Source organism: Nanorana parkeri, unplaced genomic scaffold, assembly GCF_000935625.1.
Source record: "Nanorana parkeri isolate BGI_ZX_2015 unplaced genomic scaffold, ASM93562v1 scaffold795, whole genome shotgun sequence".
NCBI lineage: Eukaryota > Metazoa > Chordata > Amphibia > Anura > Dicroglossidae > Nanorana > Nanorana parkeri.
This window is the reverse complement of record NW_017307063.1, coordinates 216,098-239,342: the sequence shown is the minus strand read 5'-3', so window position 1 is coordinate 239,342 and position 23,245 is coordinate 216,098. Positions and strand designations below refer to the sequence as shown.

General features: G+C 41.1%; 1 protein-coding gene across 1 annotated transcript in view; it reads left to right on the top strand.

The window, feature by feature from the left end:
* USP45 (ubiquitin specific peptidase 45) overlaps positions 1-23,245 on the top strand; it is a 116,778-nt gene that overhangs the window by 2,716 nt on the left and 90,817 nt on the right. The window contains exons 2-5 of the mRNA XM_018564919.1: positions 2,635-2,743; positions 5,533-5,702; positions 11,020-11,123; positions 13,998-14,098. Of these exons, the coding sequence (XP_018420421.1) occupies positions 2,641-2,743; positions 5,533-5,702; positions 11,020-11,123; positions 13,998-14,098 (478 nt within the window). The 5' untranslated portion in view covers positions 2,635-2,640. The remainder of the gene's footprint in view (positions 1-2,634; positions 2,744-5,532; positions 5,703-11,019; positions 11,124-13,997; positions 14,099-23,245) is intronic.

Here is a 23,245-nt window from a genome sequence, read left to right as displayed (position 1 = left end):
TGATTTAACACCTGCACATGCACTCTAGTTATATTGTCTGAACACCCAGCTCCATTCTTGACATGTTACAGGTGTTGGGAGCAGGCCAAGTCTGTACATGGACCGCTAACAAAAATTTGCTAGCAGACAGGCAAAAGAGTTTTTCTGGCAAAAGAGACTTCCGGTACACATAATAGTTTTTTTTGTTTTGTTCATCCTGCGGAGAACAAGCTTGATTCTCCCATCCACGTTAACAGTGTGGATGGAGGAATCGTCTCTGCTGGGTTGTGAGAATACCCAAGGGTGGCTGCAGTCACTGTTTGGATGAGAGTTTTTAGCCTGGTTCCATCACCAAAAGTCGATTGAAAAGTAGTCTTTTGTAAAATGCAGGGGTTCTGACAGGGCCGCACACTGCTTGAATTTTGGCCAAGTCCTGCTTTGTAAAAGCCTTTCTACTAAAACTCTGCATGCTATAATTTTTTCCAGCCCACTCCTTCGATCAGTTTTGTCCGTTAATCGGCCAATTGATGGGAAGTGCATGACCGCAATTATTGTATAACTGTCTGAATTTTGTCTATCGGGCAGGCTAGACATTTTTTTTCAAAACGAATGAAAATGGACAGGTGTATTTTATATACATAACAAGTTGTTGTTAGGAGCACCTCCTTAAATTGACAGGACGGATCTGTGTACCACATTACCAGTCTGTGGGAGCCAGAATTATTGTTGGTTGGTAGGGGATCAAATACTTATTTTACTCACTGAACTGCAACTTAATTTATAACATTTGTATCATGTGGTTTTTTTTTCTGGATTTTTGGTTGATATTCTGTCTCTATCATTTAAAATACACATAGGATACAAATTATAGACCTTTCATTTATTTGTAAGTGGGCAAACTTACAAAATCTGCAGGGGATCAAATCATTATTTTCCTCACTGTATATATACTCAAGGCTGTTTTTCTATTTCTAAATAAGGCAATATGTTGGTAATTGTTTAGCTATATGTTGAACTCTAATGAAAGAACAGGTAAGGACTAATCAATATTTATCATGCCTTATCAGGGGTATATGGCATACTGAGGGAAGAGGACGATAAGGGACATACTAAATTTATGAAAAGATGGGAACAGGATATGCAGAGAGAAATATCGGATAAAGAGTGGGGAAGAATATTTAATATGACACATAGCTCGGTTATATCTACATTTCACCAAGAAAAAAATTATAAAATAGTATCTAGATGGTACACGTGCCCAGAGGGTATGAAACATATAAACACAGAGATATCCGATAGATGCTGGAGATGTACCCTAGAGGAGGGAACGTACTTGCATGTTTGCTGGAGCTGTCCTAAATTGCAGTCGTTCGGGGAGTCTATTTGAAATAGCAATATCCTAAGATTTGCACTGACCGCAGCAAGAGTTTGTATATCGCGGGGATTGAAATCAATGATACCAACCTTAGAGAACTGGATCAGCTCAATGGAAGAAATAAGATATATGAAGGAATTAAGTGCAAGGGATACAGATAGACAGGATAGTTTCAATAAGATCTGGGGAAAACGGGTAAGTTATAGACAGACTGAGGAACATATGAAAGAGCTAAGGCAAAGATAAAGAGAAGATGAAAACATGAACCCACAGATGGGTAATGAATTTATGGCCAATGGTAAAGTACGATCTCTGGATAGATGTTTAACATATTAACTTAGAACTTTGACCTGTATGAATGGCAGAATAGAGAGGAGGGAAGAATGTCTTCTGGAGGAAGGGAGGGTAGGGAAATGGGGACTAATATTGGGGGAAGGTGAAAGAGCAACACAGATCTAGAAAGGTCTGTATATATAAGAATGGTTAATGTATTAAGTTTGGAAGGTATTTAAGAGACCTTACGAAGAATAGGAACACATATATATATAGAGGGGAGAGTAGATTAGAGAAATACGGGAGCAACACAATAACTGGCGCACTTGTTTATAAGACATTTTAGTAGACCACATGGAGAATAGATACTAAAGAATAGTAGAATTAAGTTTTCCTTTCAAGCAAAAGTAGTCCTTTCAAAGTAATTCTCCCCCCATTCCTCCTATAACATTTGTATCATGTGGTTTTTTTTTCTGGATTTTTGGTTGATATTCTGTCTCTATCATTTAAAATACACATAGGATACAAATTATAGACCTTTCATTTATTTGTAAGTGGGCAAACTTACAAAATCTGCAGGGGATCAAATCATTATTTTCCTCACTGTATATATACTCAAGGCTGTTTTTCTATTTCTAAATAAGGCAATATGTTGGTAATTGTTTAGCTATATGTTGAACTCTAATGAAAGAACAGGTAAGGACTAATCAATATTTTGCAGGGAGGTTGAATGATACAATGGTATTATATATAGGAATGAGACTGACTCCGAAGTACTATGGCTGCTACAATATGTTGGAGCAGGCCATTGGCTTCTGCAATAGTCCGTAATGGCTGCCGCTGAGAATCACTTGCCCCTCCCCAGAGATGCTTTCTAGTCTGCAGGATTAAGAGGGTATTGTTTAGTTACAGTCTTGTCAGCAGGACAGCCAATCCACAAATCTTAGAATCACTTGAACAAATAGTGTACTTCACTATCTAATAAATTGTTCTTCTTTGTTTTCAAGTTGCAAATGAGGGTAAAAGAGCCATCACCCTGGTCAGGTCCTGAAAAGACGAGGAGGAGTAGAAGAACAAAACGAACACCAGATGAGGATTCCTCAGATGACATTGTTGGTATGATTATTATTATTATTCAGACAATGAGTAATGCACTAAGAGCGGCAGCTCTTAGTGCAGGGTTTCAAACTCAATTTACTTGGGGGCTGCTGGACACATTTTCTGCTCTCATGGGTGCCACTTGCCAATTTCATACTTCAAAATAAAATGTAACTATGTATGCGCACTGGCGGGATTTGGAGAACTTGACAAGGATTGTGAAGCTGCGCAGGTGCACTGAAGGGAATTGGAGAACTCAACGAGAATTCTGACACTGCCACGGCTAGCACACGTGCACCAGGGCCATCTCGTTGAAATCCCTTCCTGGCAAGGCACTGGACGTGACGTAACAAGTTGGAGATCTTGACGTGTTGGCCATTTTGATAGAACACCGGTGTTCTATTCAAATGGCCAACTCGTCGAAATCTCCAATCACATCACTACCGGTGAACAGAAAGAGTGCAGGAGCTAGGAGCTCTGTACAGCCGGGGTTCGCATATGTGCATAGCATTTTCACAATACTCGTTAAGTTCTACAACAGCTGTCAGTGCGCATACGTCCACAACATCCCAGCTACCAGAAGACTCATCGAGTTTGCCAACTGCTGAGTATTGTGAAAATGCGGCTGTACAGAGCTCCTCTAGTCTTTCTGTTCTACAGTCTAACGGCATCTCGTCAAAATCTCCTGCTGGCAAATGACTGGAAGTGACGTGATTGGAGATTTTAATGGTTTGACCGTTTCAATAGAACACCTGCACTGACAGGAGCAGCTATGCGGTCTGCATCTGACAGGTGCAGACTGCTTGGCTGTTCCCACAAGTCAGGTACACAGTCCACGACCACGTGCCTGACTTGCCAGTTGGCTGCGGGCTACATGCTATTTTGAGGCCCCTGTCTTAGTGTGTCTTCTGATGAGTGCTCCTTGGTGCTTACTTTATTTGTTCCATAATGTGTTAAAATCAGTGGAGACTGCTGTGTCTGTGCATCATGATTTTTCAGCTCTTTCAGATGTCATACTTTCCCAGAGGTTATAATTTTTTCATTGCTAGCTATCACTAGCAGCCGAGGTCCGGCAGTAAGCCCAGGCATTAAAACGATCAGCTTCTGCACTTTCTAAGCTGCTATAGAGTGCTCACTTAGAGCACTCTATAGCAGGATGGGTCAACATAGTACTCTGGCATCCTATTCTGTCTGACTCCCCACCAATGTCTAAATGTACCCGCACACACAATACACTGTCTACCTACTGCTGCTCTTCCAGCTCCCTAGTAATCTTATTAATGCTCTACTCATCCTGTGTCTGGCATATCCACAGAGTCCTGACTGCTTCTTTATGCTGCTGCCCGGGGTATCTGAAAGGTGGATCAGTGTTTCTTGTAAGTGGCATGTTATAGGGGAATCTTAGCCCAACAAAATGAAGGAAGAGGAGGTACAGTTGTGCCAGTGTATGTGTGGCCTGCATTGTCACTCCTCTTCTCTCCAGAGGTACACTGCTTAGATTAGGTCTGGAGTATGAGCAGGGAGCAGGCCACAGTCAGCTTTGTGAGGGCTACCTCAGAGAGAGAGGTGGTTTCCACCCTTGACAAAATGCTAACATAGGACATCTCACCCCCTTGCTGACAGATATCGCTCTCCAGACTCCTAACGCTCCTTTCACACGATCGGATGCCCAATGCAAGTCTATGAGCAGCCGTGTATAAACACCCAGTTACCCCCGGCTCTGGCCGTGCCCGGAGAAACAGACGGATCAGAAATCTATTTAGCCGGAATCCTCTCCTGATCAGCCCATGTGAAAGGGGCCTTTTTCCCTTGTCTGTACCCCAAACTGGCAGTCTTCCTAAACCTCAACCTTGCCAGTTGCCCCTGCCCTAACATAATCTCCGCCTCGCTGCCTTACTGGTAGACATCCCTCCCCGACCGCCGTGCCACCCACTAGCTGCCTCATCGCCTTCTGACAGTCATGCGTCTCCAGCTGTCTCCCCTCCCCACCCATGCTGACAGACATCCCTCACCCCCCATTGACTTAAAATCCCTCCCATCCTATTGAATATCTTATTAATACCATTTTTACAAATAATGATATTACATTTACAAAAACAAATCTATTGTGCTGCCCTCTTGCAAGCCTAGGGGGGTCGCACTAGAGCTCCCCCCAATATAACACCAATGGTACACAGTATATATCCATAATATATATAATAATCGTTTGGTACAATATAATATATTATTGTATGTTGACACTTAACTATCATATGAGTACAAAGGCAAACGATCTAAAGGAAATCGGAAAATTAGTGTTTATTTGGGGCTTATACTTCCCTTGTTGGAGGCTAGGAGTAATAGGTTTTATCTAAGTAACAGGATTAAATTATTATCTAAAATTTGTTTGAAAGAAAAGTACAGGGGAGCTGGAGGAAGGTAATCAGGATTTGAAAACGGGACAATCTTTTTGCACCCCTCTTAACAAATTTGCAATACATGGGTCAAATCCTGGTTTGCTGAACTCATCTTACTAATCTCTATTTTTGAATAATGAAGCAGGGGCCTTTGGTTGCACTGGAGGTCCTATTGTCACTGGAGGTCCTGTGAGGATTATTAGGTCAGAAATAAAGCATGTTCTTGGAAAATGTGGGTTACGGCAGGGGCTCTGGCACATTCTCGCAGCTCAGGATTTTCAAAAGAATCCACTGTTTTACTATAAAATACAGGATTACGCTTTCATTTGAACTAAATAATACATTATAAAAGCATAAGTTACATAGGTAAATAATGCAAGAATTGTAAAAATTATACTATTCATTTTACAGGTCTTACTTGCCATCATGTTAGCCAAGCAGTGGATGTAAACCAGGTCAAAAGAGCAGTATCACAAAATGTGTGGTCCTTATGTTTAGATTGTGTTAAAGAGAGGAGGATGAAGGATGGAGAGCCTTTAGCCCCAACTGAAGTATGGCTGTGCCTTAAATGTGGCCATCAGGTAAGAATATCAAAGTTATCCACACACCTACAATAGTATAATAATAGACTATAGATGTGAATCTTTATTCACAGTATTTATATATTAATGGAAAAGTATTGGGAGAGTAAAATGCACTCTTCAGGATTCCTCCCTCTGCTCTCTGTTCCTCTGGTCCTCCAGTGCTCATTGGAGGGACAGTCAGGGGAGGGGGTAAGCAGAAGCCAGCTGTCAATCACAGTGGCGGACCTAAGGAACAAAGGGCCCTGGTGCAAGATTTTCTTTTGCCCCCCCCCCAAAAAAAAAACCCGCAAACACAGCGCTTTCCTCCCGCAGCGCTCGGCAGGCTGTCACTTTCTCTCCTCCCCGCTGGGTCACAGAGCAACGCCCAGCAGGAGCAAAGAAAGCCGGGATGCGCCGATGTATCAGCAGAAAAATTGCACTTTCGGCATTTAGCCAAAAGTGCCATTTCCGGCCGATATCCGTTATATCGGTGCAACCCTAATATTTACAGCAATGCAGAATGGCACAGGCTATAGAGGACTACACACCCCAGCAATACTTTATATAACAATAGCATTTCTGTATAAAGTACTGCTGAGATTTGTAGTATTCTGTGCATTGTGCAACAGTACTTTATACAACATTAGGCTACAAATAATTATTTAATTAATAATTATTATTTTAATGAATTATTTACCCTTACCTCTTCTGGCTGGTCTTCTGTCTTCATAGGGGGCTGGCCGCTGGATACCGATCCGGTGCTGGGACTGTGCTGGGCCCCCCCAGGCCGAGGCCCTGGTGCGCCCGCACCGGCTGCACCGGCGGTAGTTCCACCACTGGTCAATCAAGCAGTATTGTTGGGATGATTCTTTGCGGTGGTGTAGTGCTGCTATGTCAGCAAATAGTGGGCAGTAGCCCGCTATATACTAGGTTTGGGTCACAGGAGGACATTCGTAAATGTACTCATTTGACCCAAAAGAGGACTAAAGCCACTTTTAAATCTTCACGTTGAGGTCCTCCATTCCACTGGGTAGCATGCATTCCTTGTTATTATTTGTTTGTCTTACCTTTAAAAAATTATTCTTTTTGATAGGTTTGTTAATGTAGATTGGTTCTGTCTGTGACTTTTTTTTTATCCTACAAAGTTTATGTTTGCAAGTTGCAGATTTGAATGTAGAGCACTAATTCTCAATAACTTTGAGGCACTGGGAAATAAATACTATAGTAAAGTGGCTCTTAAATTGTCAGGAAATGGTGTGGAAGCTGAAGTTGGCAAGAAGTAAGTACTGTTATGGAGAGAGCAAATAGGATGAACTCCTGGCCTCTTTTTCTTTTTCAGCTCCCAGGTTTGCACACCTTTTTGGAGTATACAATAATACAACTATTGCCAGAGACGTGTTTGTGTTCTTTTTGTATCCTATTTGGAAGTTGCATACACCAACTGAAGTTGTTTACATTTTTAAATCTGCCCATATAATTACCATGTCTATTTATATCACATTTGGCACAACCAGTCGTTGACCCTGGGTTAGTTAAAGGCTATGCATACTAGTGGATTCATTTGTCTACTTAATACGGCTAGGTCTTCCATGCTCTGTAGTCATACTGTATATGTATACAGATGATGTGAAGTATACATAGATATTTCGCTAGCTAGTGAATTTTTACTTGGTGATAATAACAACTAACCTACTTATTGTTTTTAAATTGTGCATAACAATATATATATATATATCTATGTTTATCAAGACAACACCACCCACACGGGACAGGAAGTAGAGAATGTAAAATGCCATGTGCTACCACTTTTCTTGTTCCGTGTGGTAGAGAAGCAGTATGGTATCTGTGGAGTTTTAATGTAATACTTGTGGGGCACTTCATTGGTGTTATGGTTGGACATTGACAGCAATCTTTTACATGGTGCTTTACAAAGAGCTTATGCTTTAAATGAGAATTGATTAATAATGATATGGTCCAGGTCATGTAAAAGGTGGATATTGTGATGGTTGCAATTTTGGTAGTCCTGGCTGGGTTACAATTTTTATAATAGGGCAATGGTGGACTTCAAACATGTAAAAGGTGGATATTGTGATGGTTGCAATTTTGGTAGTACTGGCTGGGTTACCATTTTTATAATAGGACAATGGTGGACTTCAAACATGTAAAAGGTGGATATTGTGATCTTTGCAATTTTGGTAGTCCTGGCTGGGTTACCATTTTTATAATAGGGCAATGGTGGTCTTGGTATTGTAAGTGAGAATATACCATGAATTGTTTGCGTATTGGATCTTCAATCACAGCAGGCTTGGAGAGATAACAGTTCTGAAAGTGACACTAAAGTTAAATCTTAAATAGAGGTGCACCGAAATGGAAATTTCAAAACCGAAATAAAAAAAATTGTCAGGCCGAAACCGAAAATGTTTAAAAAAAAAACACATTTTTTTTAAATATTTTATTTTTATTTTTTATAAACCTTTTTTAATTTTTTTATTTTTATTATTCGTTTTTTATTAAATGTTTTTATGGTGGCTTGGGAGATAGAAATAGGGATGCCACTCACCCTAGAAGAATGGCAACAGTGTTCTAAAAGATCAACCAAGGGATTGTTAAATGTTTCTCTTTTAGAAGCCAACTACAAGGTTTTTTCTCGATGGTATTTTGTGCCAGCAAAATTAGCGAATATGGGCCCAGGCGTCATTTCGTTATGCTTCAGGGGCTGTAAACAGCAAGGCACTATGCTCCATGTCTGGTGGCAGTGCCCAGGATTACGACCTTTCTGGAACAAGTTGTTTGCCCTGCTTTCTAGGATTCTCGGGATCTATATCCCCAGAGACCCACAGTATATATTACTAAACAAATCAGTCCCGGACATCTCTAGAACGCAGAGCAAACTTGTATCTTTTTTTTTCCTGGCGGCTAAGACATCAATAGCTCGGTCCTGGAAAGCTGAAAAGGTTCCATTCTCTCTGGTGCTGTCTAAAGTGAACTGGATCATGATCCACGAGAAACTATATAGCATTTTGCAGGATAGCTATGCAGAATTTGAAGCAGTATGGGAGCCTCGGTTGAAATACCAAGAGATCTCAAATGCACATAGTATCATTCCCGATGCTTTAGCTTAAGCATATCTGTTCTGCTGCTTGGAATCAAAGGAAACCATAATTAATGTTTTAATCTCTATATATAATATGATTTTTTATCTTCTTTGTTTGTTTTTTCCTTTTTCTGTACAGTAAAAAGTTTTTCCATAAGCTCTCATATAGCGAAAGCAGCTGTACCTATATCGAGAGGCGTGAGTGAGCCCCTGCAGGTGAACGAGGGCAGGGGCAAAGATGAATGTTAATAACACAACTGGTTTTCCCCTCTCTCTCCCTTGGTGATAGCTTTGATGGCCTATGGAAGGGTTGGGGGATGCGGGGAAATAATGTTGATTTGAGAAATACTGAATTTTCTATTTTTTTGAGATATATGTTAAAAACTGGTATTAAAACATGCTATATCTTATGGAAAACCAATAAAAACTTTGAAATATAAATGTTTTAATTTTTGACTTTACTTTTAGGGGCTTCGGGGAAATATTGGGGGTCTAAGCAGACCCCTGATATTTCCCTTTTAAAATAGAAAAAGAGATTTAGGACACAGAGTCCTCTATCTCTTTTTCTGTATCCCCTGTTATCAATGAACAGGAATCCTTTATGAGTGTTCCTGTTCATTCATAACATGAGAACATTGTGTGTTTACTATAACTACAATCGTGAATGAACAGGAGGTGATGTAGATCACTTCCCATTCATTCATAATTGAGGATATAGTACACATACCACGTCCTCAATTATCTACAATACACTCAGCGATCGCTGAGTGTTTGTACCTTGCTCTCCTCTCTGACACACTGTCACAGGAGGCTGATCGAGTGGTGCAGGGAGGAGAGCTCAGCCTCCTGTGATAGCGCGGCCTGTCTCCGCCCACACACTGCTCTGCTGGACTGTGATAGGAGGCCGCTCACAGCGCTCTCCTCCCGCAGCAGTCGGCTGGCTGTCACAGTTTCTCTTCTCCCCACTGGGACACAGGGCAGCGCCGAGCAGGGAGGAGAGAAAGCATGGATGCGCCGATGTATCGGCAGGAAAATGGAACTTTCGGCATTTAGCCAAAAGTGCTATTTTAGGCCTAAATGTTTTGGCGGCCGATATATCGGTGCATCCCTAATCTTAAAAATGCATTCAAGTACCCTAACTATTAACAATAATGTATCTTATTTCTGTATCACTCGGCTGTAAATCCTCAAATCATCTCTGAATTCATGCTGACACTGTCCTTCTGGAGGGTGGTTACTTTTGGTCCCCATGGTCCCTGTGTGTGTTGTCAAGTAGAAACGAGTTAAAACTACAACTTCATTACAAATTATCTAACTAAACGTGAGATTGCAGTCTATCACGGGAGTGAATTTGGAGCAATGGCTACAGGAGCCATGGGGAATAAAAGTAGCCACCCTCCAGAAGGAAGGAAAGTGTCAGCACCAGTTAAGAGATGATTTGAGGATCTACTGTTGAATTATGTGAAATAAGCTACATTTCTGTTAATAGTTAAAGTACTTAAATGCATTTTTAAGATTTAACTCCTGAGTATAGTGTCACTTGGAGGCTTGTAAGGCATGTGCCTGAATACCTGTAAACGGTGACCTCTTTATCCCACTAATGTTTAGGCTTTGAAAGGCTAAATATTATCATCTCTCATTTCCACTATGATATGGACTCTGTTAGGCTGCATATTATGTCCTCAACATCCCGCTGTGGTCGAGGCTCTGTAAGGCAGAGTTCATGATGGTCTCATCATGCCACTTGGATTTAGACTTTGCAAAACTCCTCAGGTCTGTAAGGCTGAACATTATAACCTTCCTATCCCTCCAGATTGTGAGCTCTGTAGACTTGCATACCCAATAGCTCCACTTGGGTGTGAGATTTGTGTGATCACATGCAGCAATGACATGATAACACTATTCAATCAACTACAAGTACTTTAGTGTAGTTCCATTGAGCACACATTTTGTATTCTGGTAACATTTACCTAAAAGTATTTTTTTCCATGTTTGCTTTCTGTTTTTGTTACTGTATTTTATATATAGATAAATAGATGTTCTATTTGATGACTGGCACAATGTGAAGCAGCACAGCACACATAAGTCTAATTCTACCCAACCAGTGGTCATGGGTACAAAGTAACAACAAAATCTTAACAATGACTATGGAGAAAGGTACTTTTTTGTAAGGAACAGTTCTTTACATGTTCTAAATCTGCTAGAATATTAATGCTATATGTTGATTTTTTATGCATTTAGGGCTGTAGCACCAACTCAGAATACCAGCACTCCATGAAACATTTTCAAACGTCACACACTGTGCCACACTGCGTTGCAGTCAACCTTAGTACATGGGTCATTTGGTAAGTACTGATTAAATTTCACTTATATTACTGTGCAAGTGTCTTGTTATATTTAAAAAAACTAAAGAACCTTTGCATATGTGAAGAGATTAGTTGTTGCTTTGAGGAAGTGGCAGCCAGTCGTAGTCGATGACTGCAACTTCCAAGGATACACCATACAAATGTTGTTTACTATTCTTTTTTTGTACATCATTAAGCATGGCAACTGCTAGACTTAGAAAACAAAATGGCAAAGTTTAAGCTTAAGGGTTCTATTTATAAACAATTTGCAGGGCCCTTTACCCTGCGTATATCTTTAAACTTTATTTTCAGGTTGAGTTTATTGTGTTGTAATGCTGTGTTACGGCCACTAGTTAGCGCTGAGCAGCACAGGATATAAATAGTTATTTCTTATGCCTTGCAGCTCCATTTAGTGGCCATAATGCAGCATTGTATCACAATACATTCGACCTAAAAAGAAAATGTATTACGAATGTTTGTTTTTGCCATTATTAGCACAAACTTAATGTTCACAGATATTCTCAGGGCCCTGTGAATTGTTTCAAAATAGACCCCTTAGCGTTAAAGCGGTCATAGGCTTGGTTCACACCTGAGCGTTTTTACGTGTGGATCTAGTCACATGCAAACACGCAAAACACACATTTACATGCAAATCAATGGCGACTGTTCACACAGTTGTGTCATGAGTATGAAAACGCCTTTTACGCAAAAAATGCATGAGCTATTTTCAGGCGGATGTTGTGTGGTTTTGGTCCCATAAACATCTCTATGCAGGAAGAACACGCGTTTTTAAAAGGAAAAAACACGCCCAAAAAATTGTGCGCAACTGCAAACGCATAGGTGTGCACCTGTCCTTATAGTCTAACATCTCGCTAACCGGCATTATGCACGTGTACAGTGGGTTTCACTGGTGTACTGGCCTGCTGCACTTGCAGATGTCACTGACTAGTGCATCAGGTTATGGATAACTGATGAGCTGTTGGGTAGCGCCTAGCAAATCCACCTCTGTACGTTTTGTTCCTAAATACAGATGCTTTCAGACTAGAGCTTTTCCAAAACTGGTATGCAGAGCAAATTGAATGCATGGTAAAAAGTCATGGTGTATGTAGTATAACGACTGCTGAACATGTTTGTTTATCTCTTTGCTAACAAACACACGTGCAAAGTTTCCAGGATCAGGTGAACATAACTGAGGTAAAAAAGGAGACTTTTTTTTTTAATTGTCAACATTTGGTTATTTTGAATCTAGTTTAAAAAGACTTAATTGTTTTTTATTTGTGTCCATATCTTCTAGACAGTCTGCGTATTTGTAGCAGGCACATGTGAAAGAATGAAAAAAAACAAACAAACCTTAAAGGAGAACTATGGGGTAAGTGTTTTTCCCCATAGTTCTCCTGAGGGTCACAGGAGGACATCAACTAGCGTCCTCCCGTGACCCACCGCTCAGTATAGCGCGAGCTACAGCTCGCGGTATACTGAGACGCCGCAGCCGGAGCGGATCCCGACATCGATGTCGAGATCAGCCCAGCTGCGTGAGTGACAGCTGGCTCTGCCTATCTAGAGGCAGAGCCAGCTGTACCCGCCCCCTCCTCCATCCGTTCCGCCAGTCAGCCCTGGTGGATCGGAGCGGGGAGGGGGGAATCCACTTCTGTACACTCGTCTATATTTCAAGCAATACTTTGCCTAAAAACAGGGATTCTTGGATTTTTTTTATCTTACAATATATGTAGAAGAGAATTCAGAATCTTATATGTCCACTAAAGTATGCAGTAAGCAAGTAAGCATTTGGTATTGAGTAGAGTAGGGAAAGGCTAGAGAAGGATCACCTGGAAGCAGTTGGCCAGCTTGAAAATGTATTCATTATATATGCAAACCAGGAGTCCCGGCATTACTGTCGATCCACCCAGCTGCGTGAGAGACAGCTGGCTCTGCCTATCTATCTAGAGGCAGAGCCAGCTGTACCCACCCCCTCCCCCATCCGTTCCGCCAGTCAGTGCTGGAGGATCAGAGCGGGGAAGGGGGGAATCACTGCAGGGAGCTATGAGTGACCGTCACGGCTCTCTGCAGGGACAGGATCAAGAAGTGAGCGAGTGCCAGTATGTGTTCGCTCATTTCCCGATCTATTGAGCCGACCTGTGACAGTTTCATTGTCACACGTCGGCTCGAACTATGAGGTTGAGTGAAAATCACTCGCCTCATAGTTTTTCTTGAAGGCCTGGTTTTACACCTAGGCGACAGCGTTTTTATGAGTTTTTTTTATGCGCATATGACAAAAATCGCGTTTTTGTGAGTAGATTGTAGCTCATTGATGTTAATAAGAAAAAGTGCATAAAAACGTGCAAAAACACAGTAAACGGGCGTTTTCAATCGATTTCGATTTGAGTCTATGGGGCCAAAACAAGCTGTAATATGCTATAAAAAGCTTGTGTAGTTTTCCCAGCGACAGGCGTTTTGCTTATTGCGATAAAACGCTCAGATGTGAACAGGGCCATAGAAATAAATGGGATTTTTTTCGGAGTGGGGGGCAGATTTTTGGAGCGTTACAAAACGCTCAGTGTGAATTAGGACTTACAGAAAGAAAATGCAGTGCTCCTATAATACAGTTGGAGCATTTTGTGCTTTGTAAGCTGTGCTATTATTAGTGAAAGGATGGACATAACAAGGGCATCAAACCCAAGGCTTCCTATTACCTGCTCCCACATTGCTGGAAGAAGAATAATGTTGTTTTCTTATATTTATTAACAGCCCAAAGCCCTTGTTTTAAAGCAAGGTCCTTTTTAAGGGATTTTGCTTTAGTGTTTTTTTTACCCCAATATGTAGTTTTACGTTTAAAAGCATGTAAGTATCACCAAGACATATATCCTGTCTTTTCAGTTGTTATGAATGTGATGAGGAGCTTTCCACTCACTGCAACAAGAAAGCACTGGCCCAGATGCTGGACTTTTTGCAGAAACATGCATTGCGCTCTCAGAAAGGTACAGTCTAATGGAAATATGTCATTATCCTTGTTTTTATTCTAAAGACATTTAAACTTACCATTCTACCATCAGTAATCCTATCATGTTTTATCTCATCTCATAAATTGCTATTTTATGTTTTATTTTTGGCTGGGTGCACATGCATTAAATCTCAGAACTTTTCTTGGAGACTTCAGTGTCATAATGTGTGCTAATGTCCCGCCTGCTCCAAAAGCCATTTTAAAGGGGCTTATCTGTTTAACATGGAAGCCCCATTCACACTGAATCCATTAGCATCTGATTTTCAAGGGATGTCAAGAGATGCCAATGGAAGGTAACCCAAAACATTTATGGGTGTGAATGGGACCAGTTCACAATGCTGCGTTGTGTTGCGTTACGCTGCAGTGTGCTGAAAAAATAAGTAGAGCATAGTCTCGTTTTTTTCAAGCAGAATGTAACGAAATGTGTCAAAAACAGAATGGGAAATGCAACGAAACAGAACACAACGTTGCCTCATGACTTCTGTCCAGTTTTGGTGTGAATGGGCCCTTCAAGTACGTGTAATGGGGGCTTCACTTGGATCCGCTAACAGGGTTTACACACCAGCTCACCACCAGCCATGAAATACACTGTAACTATAAGAAAACGTGGCACTCCTGTGTCAATCGAAGATCTATTTGTAATCTTTAATTCATCAGTCAGCATACAGCATATGTCTCAGACAAAATCACTGACACGTTTTACGTATACATGTGCTTAATCATAGAGCCTTATAATTAAGTGCAAATATGCATGAAACGTGTGAGTGATTTTCTTTGAGACATATTCTGTATGCCGATTTGATGAATTAAAGATTACACACCGACCTCCAATTGACATAGGAGTGCTGCTTTTTCTTATAGTTACGCTGTTTAACATTTACTTTACATTGTGATGGACTGTTATGAAGCAGATTGCTGCTTCATAAGTAGGGATGGGCCGCTCAGGCCCCTCCTCCGCTGAACCCTGATTGGGCAAAGTCTTGCACCTGACCTGTGGTCAGGTGCAAGACTTTAACAAATCAGAGCTTCAGTGGGCATTTTAAACTATGGAATGTCCGCGGTCGAACAAACCGCGAACATCCCATAAAGTTCGGCGTTTGACGAGCGCTCGAACTGCCGATGTTCGATTCGAACTCATGTTCGAATCGAACGCTCGGCCCATCACTATTCATAAGCTTCTTTGGGGTTCTAGGTGACATTAGGATTCTGAAAGTCCCCTGATGTCTCCATAAAGAGGACCAGTCACATCATATTTGCTACTACATAGGGGCTTGTAAGCACTGTGATAGCAATAAAATTGAATGTAAAAAAAAATTTAATCAAAAAATTAAAATAACATATAAAAAAACATTCGTAAAGTCCCTCCGCCCCCACGTACACACACATACAAGCGCAAACACACTTCCGGTGCGCCTACTCACAAAAACGAAAATTGCACCACACATGTCGCCTATTGCCGTGAAAATCGCAATGAGAGCAACAATTCTAGGCCCATCAATCACTGTTAACACTAAACTGTAGGGCTGCAACAACTAATCGACATAATCAATTATAATCGATTATTGAAAAAGTTGTCAACTTTTTCAATAATCGATTAATCGAACTTAATAATCGGCCAACTAATCGATTTTGAAAATAATCGTTAGCTGCAGCTCTACTAAACTGATGAGCAGTAAAACCTTTTAAAGCACCGCCTATGGGAAATTTTGGGTATTGTAGTTTTTTGCAGTTTCACGGACGCACACAATTTTCAGGCTTGACATGTTTGGTATATATTTACCCGATGTGACCCAAAGTTTTATATTCTACCACAAAATGAGGTATTGCTAGTGGGGCTGACTAGTAAGATACTGAAGCTTGGCCTATTGGGAGAGTCCTCCATCCACACAGATTAGAGTAGATGGAGGAATGTGTTGCACTTTTTCCATCTAACCATAGAAAATCTGTAGATCTGTATAAGTGTATGGCCAGCTAAATTTGTCTGTGTAACATGGAATTTCTGTTTCCTCCTTAGTTTCAGGTTGAAATTGAGATATAATGGGCAAGGTATTATTAGAGAATAAGCATTACTTTTTTTACATCTAAATAATTTTGTGGTAGCTGAAGTCAAAGTTCTTACTTTGAAACACAGTTTTTGAAATAATATGTTCAACCTCTGGACTTCTTTGTGATGACATCTAAGTTTCGTAGCAATGGTGAGCACAGTATTGGAACCAAAATCAATATGGTTGAGATCTTGTGAATGCACTGTAGTTAGTTATGTGCTGCCACTACCGTGCGATCTTGCCACCATATTGATGGTGGACTTGTTGAAAGAGTGCATGGGCCATAAATTATTTTACCTTTCACACACGGCACCCTTCTCACAGTATTGTCCATAACCACCGCTGTACATCCCAGAACTCCCCCCCACCCCATTTAACTACCATGACTGTAAACATCCCTTCCCCTGCCTTCGCCACTCTCTCAGCAACAACTGGTGCTGCTGTTGCCACCACAACACCTCCCAACACAGCACCATTACCACCATCACACCACCTACCAACTCTGCTCACAGCCCCCATCTCACCGCAGTTCCTATCACAAACCCATAATCTTGTCACAACTCCCATCTCATCAAAGTACCTCTCAGACTGTACCACCCCTGTCTCCCCCTGTAATACTATGCCCACAACAGGATCCCACCCCTCTTTCCCTTTTATTGTACTTAAAGGGGACTCGGGGGTGCACACGGGGGGCAAGAAATAACCTACGGGGTGCAAATGCCCCCCCCCCGTAGCAATACCTATGGCTAGTACGCACAGCATGTTATGGCAGTATTAACTGGCAAAGTGATCCCCTCCGGTACTGTAGTGTCCATGCTCTCTAACTTTGCGGGCGCTTCCATGTCTTCTTTCAGGTTCTGATCCTTCGGCCACTTGATTGGCTGGCCATGGATGAAGTAACTCCGGTGCATGCATACAGGAGTGATTTGTCTTGGCAAGGAATTTTATTGAGCTGAATGTGTACAAAAAACAAAAAAATGGAGGATCTACGACAGAAGAGACTCACAGTCTGTGGGCATTTTTTAAAATAAAAGACTCCTTCAGCTCTTTGTGATGTTCATGATCTACGATCTGTTGCCCTGTGTCCTTCAATGAACGGGAGAGAAAATAGGATTTTTGTACTCAACGTAAAATCCTTTTCTCTCCGTTCATTGAAGGACACAGGTCCCGCCCTCTATGTTGGGTGTGTACTCCTAACTGCTTGTTACTTACTGGAGACTTGTCAGCAAGTGAGGGGTTGGGCCACCAGCAGGGGCCGCCCCTAGGCTGTCTTGTCTTTTTGTTATGTGCCTAGCGTCCTACTCCTGCAGGTGGCGATATACCCTACCATTCAGGATCTACGATCTGTTGCCCTGTGTCCTTCAATGAACGGAGAGAAAAGGATTTTACGGTGAGTACAAAAATCCTATTTTTTTGTCACCACAACACACAATATTGCTGTACCATACTTAGTGTGTATGTCAGAATCCCAGTAGCCAGTGCACCTAATACATTTTAAGGGAGCCTGTCAGTGGAAGTGCACATTCTGTAACTCTAAACTTCCTGGCTTCTAGAATAAGACTGATCTATCTGCTCTTGAATTTGCATGATTATACCTCTTTCTGTATTTCTGTCTTTATGTTTTTATCTTTCACTTTGGTAAAAGTGCGTAGGCTGCTGTATACATCTGAGCTATTCTTTTCACTTCAGCTGTAAAAATGTGCAAATGACATTAGTGACGCTTGAGAGACTTCTGTAATTACATTAAATGACAGGGATAAAGAAGAGTGCTGGGTTCCCAAAAGAATGCTTGCAGCTGTGAGAATCCCACAGCTGATCCTGTGGGCTGTCGGACACACCATTCCACACACTGTGCCTGGGAGAAGGAACATGTTTGACATGCTGGAAGAACAAAACAAGACTGCTTTCTAGGGAGAGCCACCCTGGAAGTTGTTGTAGTTGAGCTTACTAGCGTACAAAGAGAACTGCAGGTGTAATTAGAATTTTCTCAACAGGCTTTATTGAAAATGCTAATTTGTAAGACAAGAACACTTGAAAACCATGCCGAGAACCAACTGATTGTCCTTTTTAAATTGACTAATGGTTTATGTTTCACATTAATTGTAAGAACACCAGTAATTAAAGCAGACTTGCTACTTTTTCTTTGAAAATTAAAGGAAGATGCTTGGAAAATAATGTGCATAGACAGAGGCATTCTGTGATTTTATTTTTTGCAGGGAATCAAAACCCTGTTTTCAACGGAGCAGCGCAGCCAGTCACTCCCTCTGCTTCCTTCCAATATCACCTCTTGGCTGCGGCTATAGCCAAAAAGTGGCCATGTATGCAAAGAGAGCTGACCCTCCTTATAAGTAACTGTAGCAGAATGCAGAAGATTGCAGTACTCTATAAGGAGGTAAAGAAAGATGAAAGTGAGGCCCATGACTTAACCCTTTCGCTACCTTTTGCATTCTTTGCACACATGTTAAAATGCACATTTTACATGTACACATTGCTTAACACCCCACCCCCACAAAAAAACTGCTCAAAGAACTTAAAGGAACACTTTGAAAACACATCAGATCTCAATGGGGAAAAATATGCTGGATATCTACTGTATACTGGACTTGGTAATCTGTTAGGAACAAAAGGATGCCACTTTGTTTGATGGAATGAAAAATGATCAACCAAAAATCAAAGTGAACATATGATGCAGCAGGCTAGTAAATTGTGCTGAAATTTAATTGCAGCAACTCAAAATGGTACTCAGTAGTTTGTATGGCCCCCCACGTGTTTGTATGGATGCCTGACAACGTCGGGGCACGCTCCTAATAAGACGACGGATCGTGTCCTGGGGTATCTCCTCCCAGATCTGGACCGGGGCATCACTGAGCTCCTAAACAGACTGAGGTTCAACCTGGCGGCATCAGATGGACTGAGACATAATGCCCCAGAGATGTTCCTTTGGATTCAGGTCAGGCGAGCGTTGGGGACATTCAATGGTATCAATTCCTTCATCCTCAAGGAACTGGCTGCATACTCTTGCCACATGAGGCCGGGCATTGTCATGCACCAGGAGGAACCTAGGACCCACTGCACCAGCGTAGGGTCTGACAATGGGTCCAAGGATTTCATCCCGATACCTAATGGCAGTCAGAGGGCCATTGTCTAGCCTGTAGAGGTCTGTGCATCCCTCCATGGATATGCCTCACCAGACCATAACTGACCCGCCACCAAACCGGTCATGCTGAACGTTGTTACAGGCCGCATAATGTTCTCCACGGCTTCTCCAGACCCTTTCATGTCTGCCACATGTGCTCAGGGAGAACCTGCTCTCATCTGTGAAAAGCACAGGGTGCCAGTGGCGGACCTGCCAATTCTGGTGTTCAATGGCAAATGCCAATCGACCTCCATGCTGCCAAGCAGTGAGTACAGGGCTCACTAAAGGACGTCGGGCCCTCAGGTCACCCTCATGAAGTCTGTTTCTGATTGTTTGGTCAGAGACAATTACAACAGTGGCGTGCTGGAGGTAATTTTGTAGGGCTCTGGCAGTGCTCATCCTGTTCCTCCTTGCACAAAGGAGCATATACCGGTCCTGCTGACGGGTTAAGGACCTTCTACGGCCCTGTCCAGCTCTCCTAGAGTAACTGCCTGTGCTCTGGAATCTCCTCCATGCTCTTGAGACTGTGCTAGGAGACACAGCAAACCTTCTGGCAATGGCACGTATCGATGCGCCATCCTGGAGGAGTTGGTATGCCTGTGCAACCTCTATAGGGTCCAGGTATCGCCTCATGCTACCAGTAGTGACACTAACTCTAGCCAAATGCAAAACTAGTGAAAAAACAGTTAGAAAAGACAAGTAGGGAAAACAATGTCAGTGGCCTCCACCTGTAAAACTATTCCTGTTTTGGAGGTCGTCTCATTGTTTCCCATCTAGTGCACCTGTTGTTAATTTCATTAACACCAAAGCAGCTGAAACTGAATAACAACCCCCTCTGTTACTTAACTGACCTGATCAATATCCCAGGAGTTTCATTGACTTGATGCTATACTCTGATTAAAAAGTGTTCCTTTAATTTTTTTAACCAAAAAGTTGGATATTTTATTCTGTTTCTATGCACTAAAATGTATTTTAGTTTATTTTATCCTACAAATATTGGTTTAAAACATTTGCATAAAATCGTGCGTCATAAAAAATTGCAACTAGCATTTTATTTTGCTACACGACCTCTTTCAGAAAATATATAATTGTTTGTGGGTTTTAAGTTATTTTCTAGCCAAAAATTCAGATTTTAACATGTGTGCAAAAATTAAGAATTTTCTCCAGACTAGGGCATACAGTAATTTGTTTGATTTTCTTCCTCATACAATTCATTGTGAATGCAAAAGGAATGTACCTTGATGGGAGCCTGAGATGGCCTCTCTTGCTGTTCCTATCCAAGTACTCCTGTAGAATGGAACATGCAGTGCAAGGAAGAAAGAGTGGCATAAGTGCCATTGGGTGATGTTGTCACTGATGCCACCAGATCTAGTGGATACAGATGTCTGGAGACTGGAACTGACAAGGAATGTCGGTCCCCACATAGAGAGGCCCAGGAATAAGCCAGAGACAGCAATGGTCAGGCAGGATAGAACTAATGCCGCAGACAGAGAGGGAATCGGGGACAGGCCAGATTAGTAAGGTAGAATGCAGCAGGCAAAGGCGTAGATAGGGGATGAGCCAAGGTCAGACAGTTACGGGCTGGTGCTCACGCAGAATTCTTGCCACACGGACCAGCTTCACCTTCCTGACAAGTTGTTTCACCACACTGCCAACTCACAATAGCACATCCTCCAGCCCTTGTCCTAAATGGAGATATTAGACTTAAATATCCCTGCCCGTAGTCCCTAAGGCCCATTTACCATCTAATCAATTTCATTTGAATTTAACAAAATTCAAATTGATACTTGTTGATTTTCATGACTTGGGGCAATAAAGTTGAATTTAGAGTTCTTAAGGCTTTGAATGTGGTTTTAGATGGGTGTCCAAGTAGGGCTTTCATTCCTACTTTAAACTCATCATATTTGAGGGGCCCAAAGGGCAAACTGATTCAGAGGCTAGGATCCACTTAACCCTTACACATTCATAATTGTTGTGTTAAAAGAAACACCACTGAGAAAGAATGGCAATTGCCCTTGTTGACATCCGAATGTACTGGTTTCCTGATTATCAAGGTGATCTTGTGGGTTCAGTACTTTAAATCACTAAGTGCATTTGCAAATCATTTTGACTTTCATGATCTAAATACTTGTTCCGGGTCAGTGATTCAGAAAGGACAGTAACATTCAGGCAACTATCATAAAAAATGGTCTATTCACACTAGGCTGCTGTGATAACATCACGTTGTGGTTGCATTCCATGTGAATGGCACCTCCGTACACCTTCACAATGCCCCTGTGCTGCAACGTATGCTGCAGTGCACTGTTTTGTGGTGTGAACTTAACAATAAGGAGTTCTGCAATGCAATATTTCTCTCAAAACAGGGCAGCTTATACTAAATAAAAACAAAGTAATAATGCTCTAAAAATTCTGTGTAATATCTCAGAAGTGTAATATAGATGTGTGATCGGTGAAAGCATTCCCTTCCACCTGAAAGTGTGTTAACATAGGACTGTAATCCTACAATTGTTTCTCATAATGGGAAATTCTAATCATATAAAAAGCCAATGTATTTACTCATCAAAAATCTACTTGCTGCATATATTAGAATTGTTAACATTTAAAATTTTTAAATCACAGCTTTAACAAGATATTTATATATGTAGCTTAGAACATAGATTTATGTTAGGTTCTTTCAGGTTAATACTGAACAGTTGTTTTTTTTACCACCCTGGAAATGTTATTGTATGCCGTACTATACTGAAGTACAATTTTTGTTTAATTGAAATATGTAAAGACTTGGTGGTAGTACTGAATAATACCACAGAAAACAAGCCTGATCAAGAAAAGAAATCTATTAACTCTGCTCTTATAATATAGACCTTCAGCTGAAGGACTAAAGAGGTATTTTCAATAGGGAAATGTTTGACCTTGATGCAAAGACTACATTTACAATATAGGAAACAAAGACTACAATGTCAAATATATATGTTGGTATGAGAAAGCTTTGCATAGAGGAGTTTAATAAACATTGATTTTTTTGATTTTTTTTAAAGTAATATTTTTAACAAGCTGTCTGTGGAAATATAAAACAGAGACTTATAATAACTGTCACTGAAATGGTAGAGGCTGCCGAATTTTTATGGTGTAGGCAACAAATACTTAAATGGGCAATATATATGCTTGCATAAAAAAGCACATTAAAGTGCATTAAAGTTTGATCAGCATGGTATTTTACAGTATATGATAGTAGTTAACGAGTTGTCTTTGAAATGACAAAACATTGATGTAAAATAACTGATATTAAAATGCTGGGGGATGTTACTTTTTACAGTGTGTTAAACAAAAGGTATACAAACTAATATATGCAATGGTGTTAACAAGAGACGTGCATCAAGGAGTTTGATAAATATAGCATTTCCTATGGATTTTGATTTCTGTTGAATCATGAAACAAAAATAACTGAAATTTAAATAATGGTCATTGCTAAATTTTGATTGTAAATGGTTAAAGCTTTTGAGAAGTCAGTGAAGAAAAGATTTTTTATAGGGTTTGAAATTGTTTTTTGGGTGGATGGGCCAGTAACCTGATGTCTGTTGGTCCAGCTGACGCCTGCTGGCCAAAATCAGTATTTGTGACCTGCTGGCAAAAGGTTTTGACCAATTTGAGTAGGAACAAGGTAAGCGTTGTAATTGTGCTTACACATCTGATTGTTTTCTTAAATCTATGGACACCTTTAACTTAAAGTGATACTAAGAGTTAATTCTTAAAAATAAATTTAAGTACCCTAACTGTTAAAGGAGAACTATGGGGTCAGTGTTTTTCCCCATAGTTCTCCTTAGGGTAACAGGAGGACACAAACTAGCATCCTCCCGTTACCCTAAGCTCAGTATACTGCGAGCTACAGCTCGCGGTATACTGAGACGCCGGAGCGGATCCCGACATGGATGTCGGGATCCGCCCA